Genomic DNA, 19054 nt, shown 5'->3' on the forward strand with positions numbered 1-19054 from the left:
TCTTGTTATGGGTGTTGGGTTGAAATCTTGTGTGTAACATATGTATAAATTATTGGTTGTTTATGTACGTTGGTCCATGTCAGTGCATAATTTCTTGGGGTCTCTAGGTGGGACTTTCAGGGTTGCGCTTCAGTGGTCGGGACGTAATCCCATGGCCCCTGTTAGTGGGTGTCCATGGTGGTGCCCCATCTGTATAACTAAGTAAGGATTCAAGGTAAGGACTGTATCCTGACACTCTAAGGGGCCAGTTAGTCTCACTTAGAGCGGACTGACTCCTGTGGTGAGAGTAGCAGGAAGCCTGAAATTCATTAAGGGCTAACCTTGTGGTGAGGGAGATTTGATTCATCGTAACACTTGTAACACATAGCTCGGGGATGAGCAGCTCAGGTTCGAGCAGAGGTATCCACCACAAGTGCAAGCATCCGCTGAATCCGACTAAGTTATACGTATCCGGATGAGTCGAGTCAAGTCGTAGTGTATTGAATGAAGAGTCATAACATGCTTGGTAGTTGTATGGATATTGGATGATGAAATATGATTGATTATATGATGATTATGCCTTTGGCTCTAGCTTATCCTGTGTATTGCATGGTTGTCTTGTATGTGGTTCTTCTTTCTTGCGATGATCATCAATTTAATTGATGGGAACAGATGGGCGAGGTTCCAGAGGTCAGCAAAGAGATGGAGATTCCGCTGCATAGCCACGTGAACTAGTTTACTTGACTGCATGAGTTTGTTAGGGTTACGACCCATGTACCAGTTCATCCTTAGTATTATGTACTCTGGTTTCTTTTGGGCATCGTGGTGTGCCATAGGTTGTATGGAGTTGAGTTTGAAACTCCCAGACCGTGCTTTTATGTTATCTTTATCGTGACGCTCCTTTAATTTCATGTACTTAATTAAATGGGGTGTTACATATTTAGCTACTATTCTCCAAATATAACATTAATTTACACCATATTAGTTCTACAAGATATTACAATTTAATACATTTGTTAACACGAAACAAGATTTTTTAATAGTGTTACACGCCAAAAGTTAAAAAAAAAATCGATTTTGGATTTTTATATATATATATATATATATATTATCATTTTTATATTTATATAATATAATAAAATAATATATAATAATATAAATAATAATTAATTAAGTAATAATAATAAAATTAGTATAAATAATAATAATTACTATTATTATTATTATATTTTATTTGAAACTATTTTATCATTGTGCAAAGTAATAATCTTTTATTTTTATCATTTGAAACATTTTTTATACTTCTAATAATTTTCATAAACTTTCAACTCAAATTCATTAATTTATTGTTCTAATCTAAACAATCACGTCTTCATCTCATTTTTCAATCAAGTCTATTATCTAAAATTTATCTTCAAATCTAAAAACAATATAAGAAAAGTGTTAGAAATATATTTTTTAATATACATTTTATTATTTGATTTCAATTTATTGAAAATAATAAAAACAAGTGATAGTCATCTAAATTCATTATATTGAAAAGAAAAGAAAAACAACAACCAAAATAAATAAGTTAAACTACTAATATTTCCACTATATTAGTAATATTGAACCACAATATGCCCTCATTCTGCGATTTCATCCTCCACCTTTGAATGAAACACAAAACTTGGAAAAGCAGTTGTCACGTCCCTGCATTATTTCCATAACTCACGAGTTAAACAATAACAATTACAATTTCTCAACAAAAGTGATTGAAAATTTTCAATAAAAAAAGTTATTTCAACATACCTCAAGAAAGGTAACGTCATAACTTTCAACAATGAAGGGTTTTCATAAACGAAGTTTTTCCACTCATATTTGTCTATTTTCCCATCTTGATTAGGGTCAGCATCCATGAAAGTCTACTCATAAAAATAAAAGTCAACATAAGTTTTTTTTTTTTTAATAAGTAATGAAAGATTAAGAGGAAATTAATAGAAGTAATATGAAAGTTTAAGCGTTTTCAACAAACGTAAACTCACGAGTCTAGACTCTTTACTGATTTTTTTGTGTGTTGTTTTTTACTAAGCATTAAAAATATATTGTGTTGGCCTTTTAGTTATCTTTTTAATATATTTGAAAACATCAAAATTAATGGTAATCAATGTATTATGGAGACACAACAAATAAACAACATCAAAAAAACCCAGCAGAAAACCCAAATTCTTAAACTCACCTTGTTAATAATCATTTCTATCATTTCCTCTGGCAACTTAATTTCTGCTTCACATAGAAGTGCATTTATCATTTGCTTGACCTGTCAACAATCATAACATAGATAAATTGTGTATATAACAACATTTAGATTATAATTTCATTTATACAAAAAAAATGCATGAAAGAAAATGATTTAACATTTTACCTCGTGACGCTCTATGAATCCTGTGTTATCTAAATCGTACAACTTAAACGAAACTGTAGGAAAACTCACAAGAAATTATATCATTTGATTTAAGAATAAACCAAAATATTAAAATTAATTAAATAGGTTTTAATTCGACTTTTTACATGCTATTTTGACTTCAATTGGTGTAGATGGGTGAAAAACATTGAGTGCTCTTACAAAATCACCAAAGTCAATCACTCCTTTCTTCTTTACATCAAATAGATCAAAGATCTACATGTTAAAAAAGAAAATTGTTAAGAGAAGTAATTAGAAGTTAGCCATTTAATTAAATGAATCTAAGTAATTAGAAAGATTAGTTATGAGTTTTGAATTATTGTAAAAAAGATTTTCCAAAAATAAAAATTATACTACTTGTATTACAAAACATCTATTTAAAGTTATAAAAAGTGCAATATGTGGCGAATTAAACAAGCTTGCAAACAATATTAACAATAATAAAACAATTATTTTAAAAAGAAAATAAATATTCTAAAGTACCCGACTCGCAAAGAGGTTTTCCTTTTTCTTCTTGTTAAAAATTGCTAGTTGAAATTCCTCCTGAAAAAAATACTTATTCTCATTGTTAGGATTAGGTACTTGAAGGTCGAGGTTTTTGTTCACATGTAAGTAAATTTGTATTCTGATATTACGAAAATGAGCAAATTTTTAAAAAATTACAAAAATAGACAAATTGTGGAGCCCCCACACGTTTTTTAAAAGAGAAATTGTGCACAAAATATTACAAACATAAATATGATTGAATAAGATATATATATATATATATATACATATATATATATATATATATATATATATATATATATAGATAGATAGATAAAAAGATAGATAAATATAGAGAGAGAGAGCCAGTTTATTAATTAGACGCAAAGTATGTTGTGCATATTTAAATTCTTTTAAAGTCTAGAAAGTCACACATTGACTAGAGATAAGATAATTTCATAATATATAAGTGGGTGCAAACCTCATTTTACAAAACCAATTTTGTGAAATTAGCCGATTTTGTGAAATTGAATTAGACTTAAAGTTCACTACTTAACATAAAGTGTGATAATGTCATTTCATAATTTACTTAATAGGTATGACTAAAGAAGTGATAACCTAATTCAAACAACATATAAATGAAACCTATTAGAATTATGATAAAGCAGGAAAATTATAGTAATAACAAAGTTGTCGTAAAAAGAATGGAGGTTCTATTTGTTACCTTGCTTATTAGACCATCATCAATGACAGACTTACTAATGTTCTTAAACAGCTCATAAAGTGCTTCAACATCACTGACACTAACTGGGAAACCAAAAAATTAACAAATAAGATTAAAGCTATAAGAGAGTGTGTCTTGTTTTAAAAAAATATTATATAACAAGCAACATGACTCAAATGAATGCATTAATACATTCATAATAGGCTAAACTCAATTAATTATTTGATATTTTGATCATCTTTCAAATTTTCTACCAGGATAGAGTAAAAATTGTTGATGCATCAAAAAATGCTCTGGTTATTGGTTGTTTTCAAGTTGAACAAAAACCCAAGTGAGACTAAAGTTTCACTCTAGAAAGAAACTAGCATATGCATTTGATTTGTGCTGTAACAATATCATTTGTGTTACTTTAAATTTATTTTCCCACAAATAAAGGTTGGTTTTGTCTTTATGACAACATCACAAAAAAAAAAAAAATCTCAAAAACAAAAACAATGTTACAATTGCGAAAGAATCATTAGCATTATGATCTTAGGAAAAAGAACACTTACAAGCTGTCTCTGACGCAAGAGCAACGGGATCTTCCATGGGAATTTCCCTTACTTTGGAGTGGAAACAACCCATTTATGAAGGGAATGTAAGCAATTGAACACGTACTAGAATAGTAGTGTTCCAGCTTTAGTTGAATATGTTGCTAAAACATCTTATAATTTCCAATTGCAAACCCAGATTCAAACATCATAAGAAGAAGAATTAATTCGTCAGTAATAAATCAACATAATTAACATTAGAGGCAAATGAAAATAAATTAAGCATCTCATGATATTTAATCACAAAACGACAATTTCTGGAAGACCAACTCTTAAATTTTTTGTTTGTTTGAAAAAGAAAAAAAATTGCAAGAAACGATATGGTTTTTAACATTGGCTTATCATGATGATATTTACGAGAAGGTATGAACGATGAATTGAATTGAATTACAAAAGGTTCGGATATGTAACAAACAAACTCATAAAAACAACAATTTCACAGATTTAATCGATAGATTGTATAAATTAAGATCCATAACCAACATTGTATCCTTAACTCATACATCAAACAAGGAAACATATGATACAATTGTCAAACGAAAAGCCGTTAAATTTTGAGACATTGAAACTAATTTCTCTTCATCATGCATGCAAAAAAATCTTATAGCAATGAACGTGAAACCCTAAACAAAACATTTAATTTATCATGAAAGAACACAAATGTTGAAACATAATGTCGTGAAAAATGACATGGGAGAAAAGACTCACCAGCTTCAAAACTTGGCCACATAAATTGGCGTTTGATGTTTTAACTAAATATATGTGGCCATTGGTTCAATATTACTAATGGAAATATAAGGAAAAGAAAAGAAAAGAAAGGAGATAAATTATTATTGAAAGAGAAGAAAGTGAAATCTAAGAGTGAAATTTAAGGGTTATATAGAAGGATGTTGGTGCCAATATTGTCCTCAACCTAAGTAAGGTTGGCAATGCCAATCAAAATCATTTGAAACAAATCATATAACCAATGACATATTCTTAAAATAAACTAGACAACTATACAATAACTTCACACATCGTAAAGTCCAACAACAAAATTCATGTTTTCATTATTTCAAATTAGCGTAAAAAATGTTCCTATATTCAGTTCTATTATTATGATAATAAAAAAATATATTTTGTATCATAATTATTGAATAAATAAGATAATTTTTATAATTTTATTATAACTATTTTTTTTATTTTAAGTAGTTAATTAAATTTAAAAAACAATTATAAAATTTAAAAGTTAAGATAATAAAAAAGATTTATATTAATAAAAGTAAAACTAGTAAGAAAATGTGTCCATCAAAAACAGTCATGAAATTCTTACATAAACCACTAATTTTTATTAATAGGTATATAGTTTTTAGACTCAATTCTTAAATTACAATTTTTTTTTAAATCATAAATTTAATTTTTAACTATCTTACATAGATAAAATTATTTTATATTTTATAGCTTTCACAATTCTCGTACTTTGTAGTTTTATGCAAAATGTTTCGTACTTCTTTACTTTAACATTGGTTTACATAATTTACTTTTGTGCTATATGGTATGGTTAAGTGTTGCTAAATATATATTAATATTATTTTTTCTTTTTTTTGAAAAAATTTGTAAACATAATAGCTGTTGGACAAACTGGTGTTTTCAATTTCCCAATATGTAAAGAAGTATGCGTGCGGTCTTCCTTTTAACTTTTAAGAGTGTCTTTTTTATGTAACTATAAAAATTGATTTTTCTCGACACATCCTTATTTAAACAAACATAATTATAAATTGAACGGTAATTAAAAAAATATTATCCAAAATTATAAATAACTTTAAATAGTGGTATAAGACAATAAAATTCCTGTTAAGATTAAAAATAAAATAGAAAACGGGACACCGTGAGCCATGCGTTGAGTTAGACAAAGACAGTTTCTTCTTTATTTTTCAAAATTCTAATTTGATGGCTCAACCACCCACCAGTGAGGTGAAGGCTAAGCATTTTTTTATATATATTAATCTCTTTATTTTATTAATAATGTTTTCGTACACAACATGGATTAAAAGGGAATTTTATTGAAACTATTGTAAAATAATAAAACTTAAATGACTCTAGAGATTTTTTTTTGGCGTTTTAAATAAAAGTTAAATAATCATTCAAAATACTTCTTACATGATACTGTAACTAAAATATATAGATAGAACAACTGTTATAACTGGAGTTGCTTTGTGGGCCGTTCAGATAAACACGTTGCAACAAATTTAACGGCGGAGATGAATCCATTTATGGTGTTTTAGCATTGACTTTTAAAATAAAATAAAATAAAATAAAAACGTCAATTTTGTAAGAAAAGTAATAGCAGAAGAAAGCTTAATCAGGTGGGACCCAGTGCTGCGCGAACGTTATTCTCCAAATTTCAAAGCGAAAGCAACCTTATAATGCCTCCATTCCAACACGCTTAAAACATATTTCTTTCCTTTATTTTATATATTTCAACACAATTTCGTCTCTATTTAAGATCCACTTTAGATTTTATCCTAACGAGATTTTTTTCATATGTAATTGGACAGTTAACGAATCATTTATCAAACTTTAGTCTCACATATGAGATAAATATACCTTAACGTGAGAAGGGATGTGTTGAAAATCCCATATCGACTAGAGATAAAATTAATTCACAATATATAAAAAAATACAATCACCTTATAAATCGACTTTGTTAATTCCACTTCTAACATGATTAAAAGAAAAAAATCAGATTCTTTTCAATTATCACAGTTTTTGTTTTCTGACTTGAAAATACTCTAGGAAGAAAATTAAATATACCTTTTAAGAGAATAATGCAATTTTTTTATCTTAACAATACATAACAATTAAGTTGTTCAGTTTGTTTACAAAATTGATATATAACCCGTTAATTTTAAATTCAAGTCTTTAACCTATGCACTTAATGTTTAAAATGTTATTTTAATATAACTTGATAAACCTCACAGGATTATGTTTCACACCTAGTTTATAATTCTCTCATCTAAATTTTTATCAGACAGTATTGGTCATTCTCATTTTCTTTTGGGTATGGCTCATACTACCATCTACACTTAAAAATCACTTTTTTTTTTGGTTTTTTCTCACGACATGTATGTTGCTTGGATCGGAGTAATCATCATTATCAGTTACCAATCATTAACAAATTTTGGTATGTAATGAATCCATATCTTCTTGTCCATCTATTTATGTAACAATCACATAAATGCACTCCTTATCTTTTGGTGTGAACGAGGATGTCGTAATGCACAGTTAGCTTCGTAGCAGCGACTAATTTCTTTGGAGTAAACTTTACTTTTGCCTCTTCAAAATGTCCTTGTCTTTTACACTGTTTTGAACAAACCTCATCACCGTACTTGGTACTCAGAACTAAGAATTTATACCCAAAAATAATGAACATAAATTGCTTTTACAGTTGAAGAACAACAAAGGTAAAGAGGGTGAGTTCAGTTTATTGAGTTTTAACTCTTTTTCGCTTCCCCCCATTGATGATAACTGCACATGCTTCGTTCCCTCTTGGCTTTGGCTTTCGATTTTATTTAATTTAATTTGAAGTGTTCTTTGTTTCCCTTGTGTAACTGTTTATTATATTTGGCCTCATTGGACTTTTAATGTAAGGTGATAAAGAGTATATAAAGCCATATCCATTTTCTTATTTGGGTTTTCTATTGTGAAAAGGTTTGGTCTGATTTTTGAGGCTTTGGTGAGAGTGGATATGGAAGAAGAACGGTACGAGACTCTGAAGGAGCTTGGTTCGGGGAACTTTGGAGTGGCGAGGTTGGCCAAAGACAAGAAGACAGAGGAACTTGTTGCTATCAAATACATAGAAAGAGGAAAAAAGGTCATGAAATTTTATGATGAAACATTTGATGATTCAGTTTTTTCCTTCAGCAATCTGAATTTGACTCATTCAGATTTCTCTTCTGCTTTGCATTCTCAGTTTGATTTGTGAAAACTCTATTCACCTCAATTTCCAGATACAATCCAGTTCCTTGATCCTTTGCTGATCTCATTCTGTCGGAAAGATATTTATCAAAATAACTAGCTCACCTCACCTGATCCTCCTTATCCTTAGATCAGCCTCACATTTTTTTTTTGCTGAATTTTTTCCCCAAATTTGTTCTCATCTTACATTCCTCTGAGTAAGTTATGTTTGCCGTTTCAGATTGATGCGAATGTCCAAAGGGAAATAGTAAATCACCGATCTCTAAGGCATCCCAATATTATTAGGTTCAAAGAGGTAAGAGTTTGTTTCCGTACTCAAGCTGTTCCTTGATTAGGATTTGTTTTTTTCAACTTATGTGATAGTTGTAAGAATTTTTTGCTCTTACAGCTTTCATACAAACACTGCTTCTGCTTCAGACTTGATTTTAGACTATAAACAAAACAAAACAAAACAAAACTGTGTAGTTCATTGATGTTATTGGCTCATAAAGAAATGCAGGTGTAACTCATAATAGGGTGTGTTCTATTGAAAGCTCTCTGAAGTTGTATTCTCATTCTGGAAGTTAGATTTTTTTCTGCAGGTATTTCTGACCCAAACTCATTTAGCTATTGTCTTGGAGTATGCTGCTGGAGGTGAACTCTTCGATAGGATATGCAATGCTGGTCGATTGAGTGAAGATGAGGTTGATCATTTGTTTGTGTGTGCGTGTGTGTGTAGTAGTAGATCCTCTATAAGTAAAAATTATCAAGTGATGGTTTTGATGAATTCCCTTTATCGCAGGCAAGATTTTTCTTCCAGCAACTAATATCTGGAGTTAGCTATTGTCATTCCATGGTATATATAGGCATTCAGAAAATTTTCTTCTTGTTCATTTAAAGCCCTGTGTAGTTATATCATCTTATGTATCCTACTACTCCAGCAAATATGTCATAGAGATCTGAAACTAGAAAACACTCTACTTGACGGAAATCCAGCTCCTAGACTTAAAATTTGTGACTTTGGATTCTCCAAGGTTTGTAACATCTCACCAAAGTGAACCCTTTTTCATATATTTTTCTGTGAATTCGGTAATCAATTTAACATTGAAATGCAGTCTGCTTTGCTGCACTCTCAGCCTAAGTCAACGGTTGGAACTCCTGCATACATTGCTCCAGAAGTTTTGTCACGAAAGGAATATGATGGAAAGGTATTGTGAACTGTGCTTAATGATTCTGCAAAGTGAAACTATGATGACATTGTGAAAACATGGTGAATTTGGGTCTGAAATTGGGAATTCTGTAGATTGCAGATGTTTGGTCGTGTGGTGTGACTCTTTATGTGATGTTAGTTGGAGCATACCCATTTGAAGATCCAGAAGATCCTAAGAATTTCAGAAAGAGTATTGGGGTGAACTCTTACTTGACTTAAAAGAGATCCTTTATGATTAATACCTTTGATCTATAGCAGCAAGATTAAACTCTGATTCTCTCGTTGGCAGAGAATTATGAGTGTTCAATACGCCATACCCGACTACGTTCGTGTTTCTAAGGAGTGCAGGCATCTTATCTCTTCTATTTTTGTTGCCAATCCTGCCAAGGTACGTAACTATCATTAATACCGTCACTCTCATATATACAAAACTACAAATCATTATCTTCAGACACAGGCTAAAAGCTTGTAATTAGAAATCATCAGGTGTTCCAAAACATCTTATGTTTATTGTTTACGGTATGAGTCTAAGTCTCACATTAGGTAAAAATAAAAAATAATACTCTTCATTGGAAATGCTTTCAATTGAGAAGGAGTGTACTAGTATGGAAGAGACTCATTCTTAGAAATGTTGAAAATCCAAGTGAGTCTAAGTCTCACATTAAATAAAAAAGTTAAACAATATAAGATAGAAGACTCTATATCTATTGTCTTAAATCTTAAATTGAAAAATCAATCCCTTATTAGAGTTAGATTCAGGTGTCATTAATGTTGTGAATTACCATTGAACATCTTTCCTTGAAAGACGCATCATTTAGTTTGTCTTTAAGTTTCTAACACTTTACTACATATCATAATGTACCTGACTAAATTCATACTTTATAATTGTCATGAAAACATTTTAGCAAGTTATCAATATGTCGTTGATATAAAACATTTATCCATTTTGTTTGTGACTAATCTTTTTTGAAGTGATTTGTTTTGTAATAATTGAAGTGTATTAGTATTAGTAATTTGTATTATTTTCATGGTTGTTGAAAGAGGATCACCATGTCGGAGATAAAACAACACCTTTGGTTTAGGAAGAATTTACCGAGGGAGATAATTGAGGCTGAAAGAAGAGGTTACGAGGAAACACAAAAGGACCAACCAAGCCAGAGTGTGGAAGAAATAATGCAGATCATAGAAGAAGCAAGGACAAAGATTCAAACTAGTGAGCAAACTTCGACAGGACCGTCGAACGTTGTACGTGGTGGTGAGGCTAACGAGGAAGTTGATGACCACTTTGCCAAATATCTAGTCCTTGAGTAATTTACGGTTGAGCAGATTCTATATAATTTTGTTTACCAAATTTACTATGACGACTTCGTGTGTGTGAGGTATATAGGTTGGGTATGGAACAATTTGTATCACTTCCAATTGAAGTTCACACTTTCTAAAACACCAAATTGAAAAACAAGTTTTGTGTAAAAATGATCTTGCTTTCATTAACGTATTTCATTTAAGTATCTTATATAACTTAGTGATTATTTTATATATTCAAATAACTAGTTATTTTATTTCAATAGATCAAATCTAACAAAATAACCTATTTCCTTATATTACTTCATCACAATAATTTATTTAACATAATATGAAACAAAATATTACATTAATTAGAAGATAAAATTGAAAAAGTTTATATGATAACATTGAACTTTACTCAAATATCGAGTTATAACATGAAGTAAAAAAATGAAAAGAGAAAAAAAATGTTACATACCTTAACTACAAATTTATCATAGTATACTTTAAAGATTATATTATAAGTTTATTAACTATAATCGATTCACTTATTTTCGGTTTATAATATCGAACTCAATCATTTTAATAATATTCAAAACTAAATGTCAAAGTTAATAATTTATATTTAGATTGAGTTTTTTACTATTTTTTATACTAATTTATATTCAATATTGATATTTACTTTGTACTAATTATTTTCGTCTACTAACTAAGGTGTTAGAACGTTTTTTTTTTTACGAATTTTTCATTTTGGACCCTTGTTAAAATCCACATCTCAATTGATACAAAAGAAACCAATGATCATAACTTCATAAAGAGATGAATCCAAATATATTAATTTTTTTAAGACAATTACAGAAGGATCGCATATTGAATAAAATATTGGGAGTCCGAAAAAAATATGTCTCATTTTTGTTTTTAAATCGGTGTGAGACTAATAAATTTATGACTCACTCAACATTAGTAAAGTATCATCTTTTAACCACGTTTTCTTTTTCATTTACAAAATTTAAACGTACAATTTTATTTTAAATGATAGAATCTAATACTAATTGAACGAATTTTATATTAATAAAATATTTTGTTTATAATTACAATATTAATTAAAATGTGTGGTTTAGTTAATATATTTTGTTTAATTAATATATTTTAAAACATCAATATAAATGTTTATTGGTGTATTTTGAAGATATAACAGAGACTACATCACAGAAAAATAAAACAAAAAAAATCTAAAATTTGACTGAAATATATATTTTTTCAATTTATTATTTTAATTAAAATGCATTTTCTTTGACATGTCCGAAATATACCATTCTTGTATTGTATGGCATTCAAATTAGCCAATTATTTACAATAATGATCGTACAGCTATCGATATTATGACACTACATTTTTTTTTATTATCATTTAATATTATTTTTTATTATTCACTTTCTCTTATTTATAGAAATATAACAATTATTCTTTGTTAATATTATTTTACAAAGAATAGTCAAATGATCGTTAAATCAAATGCTGTCAAAAAATATTTTTTCTAACATTTATTTAATTTATTTTAGATAATAATAAATTCGATACTTTTTTTAGATGATTTTCAGATACTAAATTTTTTTTCCAAAATAAGTTAAATCTAATATGTCACTTTGCATGAACCCTTATTTGCTCTGTGTGAAGGATGAAAACAGAGTCAGCACTACTTCACATAGAAGTGTTTGTATGGTGCAAGTAAAAGCCTTTTTTGTTTTTCATTATTTAATAAATTGAACATATGGACTAAAATATTATCTCTTTAATAAATTTTCAACCGTTGAATTTACCCACATGGTTCATTATTATTTGAGTTATACTATTCAACTGTCAAAAACTTAGTTACGCCTTAATTTTATTATATTTTATTATATTATAACAATTTGTAATAATGGAGCTCAATTATTTCACCACTTTCTGTTTTTCTTTAATGTTTGGTATCAGCATCGAATCGAAATCATCCCAAACAAACGAGACAACACGTTCTTGTAACATTGTCAAAGACTCATTTGGGACCAAAAAGAAAATGGACAAAATGCCATCGATCTGAACTCTGAACCCAGAGCGTCCAATTCAAAACTCTTTCCACCATTTCTTCCATTCCAAGCTTTTGAATCACCACGACGTGGCATGACCCTTCTCTCTTCCATTTCATTTGCACTGTCACTGTTGTTTCCCACTTTCATTTCAAGGTCAACGGTGCTGGTCTTGGTATTTTCCTGACTCAATTGCTTACAAGTTTATCCTTTTCCTGCTAAACTCTCCAATGGGTCGGAGGAACAATGGACTAAACTCTGTTCTCGCTCACCGTTTGATACTCCTCTTCGTGTGTTTGGCCTCGGGCGGTTTGGTCTACGCGCTTCTCTCTGCGGTGCTCGCAAACGCCAGAAGCAGAGTTTCAGACTTTGGGAGGTTGGTTGAAGAGGGTATGGCGGCGCAGAACGAGGGAGGGTGCTGTAGGGGGATTGAAAATTTGGAGCTTTGGGGTGCAGCTGTGAAGTGGGGTTCTGAGTTTAAGTTCAACAATTCCGAAGGATGCTGCAACGCATGCAAATCAATGTGTTCAGGAAAAGATGGACCTTGTCTCTGTGATACTTGGGTCTTTTGTGGGGATCGTAAGGCCTGTGGATCCAAGTTCGGTGAGGTAAGTTACGTGGTGTGTGATTAGATAACATTCTCTGTAAACTTTTTCTGGGAGAAGGAGATGAAAAGAAAAGAAAATCCTTTTTTCTGGTAAATTTATTTACAAGAAGTTCGTTTGCAGAGTTTTTTCGTGTTAACTGTTTTAGAAAATGATTTCTAACTTAGATATACGTTAATTTTTAGTTTATGATAGATCAGGTTTGCTAATTTTGCAGTTGCCTTAGCTTATGAAGATCTCCCATTTTTGTTGATCTTTTTGGATTCATTCTTGCTGTTTAGAGTTGACTTCGAACTTTGAGTTCTATTCGGCCAAACTCCTTTATTACTATTTATGACAGAAGAAAATAACAAGTAAAACGTATTGAATTTTTGTTTTAAGTTAAATGTCCTTGTCACCTAGAGTTGCATAGCTTTCATAGCTTTCGTAGAAGTTAGAGTGCACCACTTTCACGAGTGCATAACTTTCATATGCATAAAAAAATGGAGGGCTTCTTTGAAAGTTATTATTCTTTTGATCAAAACTTTGACACGGAACTTGGAAGTCATAGCATAATAGCATTCGATTTTGTTGGTTCAGTGTTGGTTGAAGAAACAGAAGGACAGCTTGGCACCTGAACGGCAAGAAGGAGTGCCTCCAGGGGAAGTGGTTGGTTGGACTTCTGGTCTTATCTTTGGGAAAGGAGAGGTAAGAGAGAAGTTTGGTTTTTCCATTTTTATCTTTATTAAAATGTTGCTTGTTTGTCAGTTTAGCTGCAAATTCAATTTGATGAACATTGTGTTGGTGAAGTGTTTACATTGAACTGGTGTGTGATCTGATATTCTTGTTCAGATGGCTCAGAAATTCATCCTGAACCAAAAACAAATTTGTCTATAGTTTTACTAATGTGCTAACTATCTCCAAAATGCATGTTTTTCTGTTGTTTGTATCAAGTTTTTTTCCCCATTCTTTTCTACTTGAACAATTTAGTCGATTCTGTGTTGTGATGTGTACAATATGGATCTGATTGAAGTAGTTATGGAAGGTTGATTAGAGAGACAGGTTCAGGAAATGGGTAATAGATAGTGGTAGTACATTGGAAACTAGGAATGAGGAGATCCAATAGTAGCCACCTACCATGTTCACATGAGCAATTGCTATTTATGTTAGTGTGCTTTGACTACACACACTAACTTTTTGTAGAAATGTCTTACTTAACAACTGTGGTGTTAAGTAAGATAGTTATGTTATATCTCTCCCACCCCTGTTTTGATGTATCATGTATTTGGAACTTTATCAAATTCTGAGGGGTTATCTTATTTATCCTTGTTCTTTCGAATTCATCTATTCTCAGGGTATTATTGGACTGGAAACTGAACACGGAACTCTTCATATTAAAGTAAGTGCTTCTTCTCTCGACATCTAAAATACAAATGTTTTGATATTGCTGTTGCACTATTGACATGTTTGTGTAAAGTTAGTATTTGTGTATTACATATAGAAGCACAAGGGTACACTTGATGAAAAAAGAGTTCTAGTGGCAAATGGAAGCACCCTGTGTACTTCTATGTTTGTTTGATGTCCTTGTCCTGGGAACCACTAATTGTATGTCTAGTTTAAATTGCAGATCGTGAAACTGTTATTTGAATACAAAATGTTTATTAGAAACATGCACTAAGGAAATGCATCAATGTTGTAATTTTGTTGGTTATGATAATTCTTTATTCACTGCAGCTTTTACCTGACTGTGCTCCGCACTCTATTGCCTACATTCTGGAATTGTTGTCTTTGAACCATTGTGCTGGCTGCCAATTTTACCGTGCAGAGAGCCGAGGTCAATCATGGGATTCAGAAGGAAACCATATACAAAATGTAAGACTGATTTTCCCATCTGATGCATGATTGAATACACACACATCTGATGCAAATTTTGTTATGAATTTCTGCATTAAAACCTCATTCTCAAGCATTGACAATTTCTTCTTAGTTTCTTAAAAACTATTGTTTCTAGTTTCTAAAAATTAACAAAATTGTGTCTTTTGAGACCCTCGCCACTTACTAGAAACTTAAAAGCACATTTATTACGTGAGAAACCGTGCCTAAAAAGCTGAACTACCCATAATGAAGAATTAAGAAGCTCATACTTCCAGAAGTGAAGCTTTGACATCCCATAATATGCGAGTTCCTATTGCACATACTTTTTACAATTTTTAAGGATTAAATCAGAATACATGATATTTTCAAAGACCAGAACTATATGTAACCTTAAATAAATGGTTATGGTCCTGATTTGCAGGCTGGTTTTGGTCCCCCTTATGCATTAATTCAAGGGACACTAGAAGCGCAAGGCACAGCTTTCAATAAACTTCCTATGGAAGATTGTCCAATTCTTAGAAGGGGTTCTGTTGCTTGGATTGCTTCTGGTCCTGAATTCTTCATTAGCCTTGCTGATCATTCAGAGTGGAAACATGAATACACTGTATTTGGTTCTGTTCTTCCAGAAGACATGCATATTGCAGAGAAAATCTCTGCACTCCCCACAATAGCTGATGTGTGGAACAATGTCAACGTGACGGTTTTGGAAAAACCTGTTCCTCTGTTGGTTCGTAGAATCCAGAAAAGCCACGTAGATGAAATTTGAAACCCGCTGAGCAACCATGTAGATTGCAATTCTTTTTTGTTCCAAAGCTTATAGTTAACTTTTGTTCTGTCTAGACTTTTTCTTCATCTTATCATTATTACTCCTTTTTTGCATCTTTGTTCGCTGTAATTTAAGGTGATGAAATTTTAATTTGAGAAAGGCTGTAAAAGAGGGAATACAATACAAAGCTTTTATGTAGCTGGAAGAAATCTTAGGAAGAACAATGATGATATCCGAAACATTTTTTGCGACTATGTTAAACGATAATTGCACACATACTGTTTCAAATTTTAATTTTTTCGACTGTTGTTCATATTGCAGCTCACTACACCTCATTTTCTGGTTCATTGGTTCATGGCAGGAACTAAGATAATTTGAGAGAAGATGTGCAAGAGTCTGAGACGAAAAATAAAATATCTACTGAAAAGATGGGATGTGATTACATGTAGCTTACATACTTGTAGGAAGAGATAGATAATCCTTAGATACAATATATGTGATAGTGAGAACTGAGAAGAATTGATTTCAATATTTTACCAAAACTATGCTAACCCAATTCAATTTACAGTTCTTGTCTAAAATTACAACAATAGTAGCCATGAGCAAAAACATTGATCATTGGCCCCCAAAAAATCAGCATAGGGCTATAGAGAAGCCCTTATAACTCTTGGCTAAGCTTATAGGAAAACCACGAAGTCCTCTTTTTCACGATGGCTATATGAAAGTGCAATCTTCTTCAGCTTGTCCAAGAAAAGCACTTAAAATAACCCAAAGCTGGAGCTGCTATCAGAATCAGATTCATCTTGTAGCGATTTAGATGCCAAGGTGAGCCATGGCGTGGATTCACCTGGCTTATTAAGGGCTTCCATGTGATTGCTTGTTTGATATGGTGCTCTGGCAGCAATTCTGCAAAACATCAATGGTATATAAATCAATTGCTCGAAAACTTCGTAGTTTTTCTCTGATAAGAAGATATTTTTCTCCCCAAGATTTGATCAAAATCTGCTGCAGTTTTATAACCCACACTAAATTTACCATATCTTAGAAAATACATAGACCAATATCCCTGTTTTTAAATGTAAAGATTAAAACCCATTTTAAACAAAATTGAAGGCTCTTGAAGCATTGATTTCTGTGACTCAGCCCACTTACCTATCCTTTCTTTTCTCCAAGAACCGATGAAGTGAAGCTTTTCTAGCCAAAGGTAGATCTGAATAAAAAGAAGAACAAAGCAAAGGATCAGAAACACAAAAACCATCCATCTCAGAAAAAAACCAGAGATTAAAAGAAAGTTACCGCATATAACAGATTTAGATGGTGCTTGAGGGTGCTCCTGAACCGAATTGTTGGCAGTGGTAGGGATGATATTCATAAGAAAAGGGAACGGTCTGCTGGAACTAGCAGAAATTGCAGCAGGGTATGAGCAAACATAGCCGTTCTGGTTTTGAGACATTCCTGTGTTGGCAAAAGATATGATATCCTTGGCTTTGTCCGCTTGAACATCATCAAAGACAACAACTTGGCCATCGTACAAGATTGTCAACTGCGAACCTCTGAGCACAGATGATGGAAAATCATACATCAGTTACTCAATAATAAAAAAAAAAAAACAGTCATAAAGTCATGAATTGAAGAAGCAAAAGAATGGTACCTGGAATTTCCCATGTTGCGAATCTCTTCTGCGTAGAGATGAGAAGCGTACGCAACTTGTTTAGAGAGAAACTTGGAAGATGATGAAAGGTTCCATGGATCCATGTTGAGATACAGAGTGGTATGTTTTCAATGGAGAAGGTGAAGATAGAGAATACTTGATTTGTGATGATGAGAGTGAACCTTATCTTGATTCTTTAATTTATAAAGGGGTTGTGGAATTTAGGCACGAGGAATACATGTGTGTAATTTTATGTTAATTTTTGTGGTTTAACTTTTGAAGGACAGCTGCATGCATCTGGTGCAAGAGGGACAGGTCATGAGGGTTGTCAGGTCAACTTGCATGGTACATCGGTTCGTTCGTCATTTATTTGATGTCTGTTTTCTTTTCCTTTGAAAATTCCACAACGTGTTATTTGCGTCCCTAGGAAATACCCAAAAAACCCTTCTCAAATACCCAATAGCAATGCTGTTGTTTTTCACGTGCTTTTTTAGCTCCTCGCACGTTGCTTAACCACTAAACCTTACCAAATATATCTTATGTACGGCTTTTAAAAACCAGTTCAAATGTAAACATTAAAAAAAAACTGCAAAAGAAAACAAAAAAAAGGATTTGAATCCATTTTTTTAGTAATTTTGCTCTGCTAAGAGGTTTTTGTCGGAGATTTTGTCATCAGAAAATTTTGTACGGGATTCAGAAATAAAAACGTTATAGTTAATGTTCTTTTAACAAAAGTTGGATATGTTTAACGTAGATTACTTCCAAACATGGCATTAGCATAATCAATGTTTGGGGCCAAAATTTAATGTTAGGTGAGTACAGAAATCAAAGCTTAACGGAATAATTTAATTAACCTTTAGCTAACTCGTAACTTTAGATACTTTTAATTGAATTATTATTATTTTTTTTTTCATTTTTATCACATATTTTTTTTTATCATATAATTTTATTATCAATGAGATAGTATAATTTTTATTTCCGTTAAATTTATCTCAAATTCTAATCATTTTTTTCTTTTTATAAACAAATTGAAAAGGAAATAAAAAAGTTGACCTAAGAGTTGAAAAAGAAAAGATAAAAAGAATATATAAGTAAGATCAAATAAATAAATAAATTCTTTAGATAAATATAATTGATTTTTGCGTAGGTAATCAATTAAAAATATTAAGAAGGTATTTAAAATGTAATTAAGTCTTTAATTTAATTTAGCCTTATTTTTTAATATTTTTATTTTTATTTTTATTGTGATGGTGAGTTACATCAGGAGAGATGAGAAGATATTTTAAGTGGGTCTGATGAAAATAAACTTGAGCAAGAGTTTGATTGAATATTTGGATGAACATGCAAGCCATATAAAATTAAATATTGCCGAGGTCGCAGCACATCTTTTATCTTAAAATTAATATTTTTTCGGTTAATACTTATTTGAACTTTTTATCTTATGATCGATTCATTTTTTT

The 19054-nt window shown here is 31.1% G+C and overlaps 4 protein-coding genes across 7 annotated transcripts; 2 read left to right on the plus strand and 2 right to left on the minus strand.

The window, feature by feature from the left end:
- Positions 1 to 1549: 1549 nt before the first annotated feature.
- On the minus strand, positions 1550 to 5055 carry LOC114174292 (calcineurin B-like protein 1). Of its 2 annotated transcripts, XM_028059108.1 has the most exons (9): positions 4931 to 5055; positions 4184 to 4335; positions 3633 to 3715; positions 2906 to 2965; positions 2530 to 2638; positions 2384 to 2436; positions 2198 to 2278; positions 1771 to 1883; positions 1550 to 1671 (listed from the first exon to the last, which is right to left on the minus strand). In XM_028059108.1, the coding sequence occupies exons 2-9, from the start codon at positions 4254 to 4256 to the stop codon at positions 1605 to 1607; spliced, it is 639 nt and encodes a 212-aa protein (XP_027914909.1). In that variant the 5' UTR covers positions 4257 to 4335; positions 4931 to 5055; the 3' UTR covers positions 1550 to 1604. The 2 variants fall into 2 exon arrangements, with proteins under 2 accessions (XP_027914909.1, XP_027914910.1); XM_028059109.1 differs by lacking the exon at positions 2906 to 2965.
- Positions 5056 to 7224: 2169 nt separating this feature from the next.
- Positions 7225 to 10841, plus strand: LOC114167767 (serine/threonine-protein kinase SRK2A-like). Of its 3 annotated transcripts, none has more exons than XM_028052814.1 (10): positions 7225 to 7385; positions 7913 to 8075; positions 8400 to 8474; positions 8761 to 8862; positions 8961 to 9014; positions 9100 to 9192; positions 9274 to 9366; positions 9462 to 9566; positions 9658 to 9756; positions 10410 to 10841. In XM_028052814.1, exons 2-10 carry the CDS (start codon positions 7950 to 7952, stop codon positions 10677 to 10679), a joined length of 1017 nt encoding a protein of 338 aa, XP_027908615.1. In that variant the 5' UTR covers positions 7225 to 7385; positions 7913 to 7949; the 3' UTR covers positions 10680 to 10841. The 3 variants fall into 3 exon arrangements, with proteins under 3 accessions (XP_027908615.1, XP_027908613.1, XP_027908614.1); XM_028052812.1 differs by lacking the exon at positions 7225 to 7385 and adding an exon at positions 7450 to 7674; XM_028052813.1 differs by lacking the exon at positions 7225 to 7385 and adding an exon at positions 7455 to 7665.
- Positions 10842 to 12624: 1783 nt separating this feature from the next.
- Positions 12625 to 16485, plus strand: LOC114173477. Its single transcript, XM_028057917.1, has 5 exons — positions 12625 to 13326; positions 13903 to 14010; positions 14657 to 14701; positions 15037 to 15174; positions 15599 to 16485. Exons 1-5 carry the CDS (start codon positions 12949 to 12951, stop codon positions 15941 to 15943), a joined length of 1014 nt encoding a protein of 337 aa, XP_027913718.1. The 5' UTR covers positions 12625 to 12948; the 3' UTR covers positions 15944 to 16485.
- LOC114173478 (protein TIFY 10B-like) lies at positions 16341 to 17788 on the minus strand. Its single transcript, XM_028057918.1, has 4 exons — positions 17595 to 17788; positions 17240 to 17496; positions 17096 to 17153; positions 16341 to 16849 (listed from the first exon to the last, which is right to left on the minus strand). Exons 1-4 carry the CDS (start codon positions 17696 to 17698, stop codon positions 16702 to 16704), a joined length of 567 nt encoding a protein of 188 aa, XP_027913719.1. The 5' UTR covers positions 17699 to 17788; the 3' UTR covers positions 16341 to 16701.
- Positions 17789 to 19054: the final 1266 nt, after the last annotated feature.

This window comes from Vigna unguiculata, chromosome 2 (genome assembly GCF_004118075.2).
Source record: "Vigna unguiculata cultivar IT97K-499-35 chromosome 2, ASM411807v1, whole genome shotgun sequence".
NCBI classification, from domain to species: Eukaryota; Viridiplantae; Streptophyta; class Magnoliopsida; order Fabales; family Fabaceae; genus Vigna; species Vigna unguiculata.

Bases quoted from the DNA above. Each gene is read 5' to 3' on its own strand.
- LOC114173478 (XM_028057918.1), bottom strand. From the start codon at position 17,698: ATGGATCCATGGAACCTTTCATCATCTTCCAAGTTTCTCTCTAAACAA. The intron at 17,497-17,594 runs GTACCATTCTTT...ATCTGTGCTCAG, and splicing joins CGCAACATGGGAAATTCCAG to AGGTTCGCAGTTGACAATCT. The intron at 16,850-17,095 runs GTAAGTGGGCTG...GATGTTTTGCAG, and splicing joins TTGGAGAAAAGAAAGGATAG to AATTGCTGCCAGAGCACCAT.
- LOC114174292 (XM_028059108.1), bottom strand. From the start codon at position 4,256: ATGGGTTGTTTCCACTCCAAAGTAAGGGAAATTCCCATGGAAGATCCC. The intron at 2,437-2,529 runs GTAAAAAGTCGA...GTTTTCCTACAG, and splicing joins AATTGAAGTCAAAATAGCAT to TTTCGTTTAAGTTGTACGAT. The intron at 1,884-2,197 runs GTGAGTTTAAGA...TTTTATGAGTAG, and splicing joins TAGAAATGATTATTAACAAG to ACTTTCATGGATGCTGACCC.
- LOC114173477 (XM_028057917.1), top strand. From the start codon at position 12,949: ATGGGTCGGAGGAACAATGGACTAAACTCTGTTCTCGCTCACCGTTTG. The intron at 14,702-15,036 runs GTAAGTGCTTCT...TATTCACTGCAG, and splicing joins ACGGAACTCTTCATATTAAA to CTTTTACCTGACTGTGCTCC. The intron at 15,175-15,598 runs GTAAGACTGATT...CCTGATTTGCAG, and splicing joins AAGGAAACCATATACAAAAT to GCTGGTTTTGGTCCCCCTTA.
- LOC114167767 (XM_028052814.1), top strand. From the start codon at position 7,950: ATGGAAGAAGAACGGTACGAGACTCTGAAGGAGCTTGGTTCGGGGAAC. The intron at 9,567-9,657 runs GTGAACTCTTAC...TCTCGTTGGCAG, and splicing joins ATTTCAGAAAGAGTATTGGG to AGAATTATGAGTGTTCAATA. The intron at 9,757-10,409 runs GTACGTAACTAT...GGTTGTTGAAAG, and splicing joins TTGTTGCCAATCCTGCCAAG to AGGATCACCATGTCGGAGAT.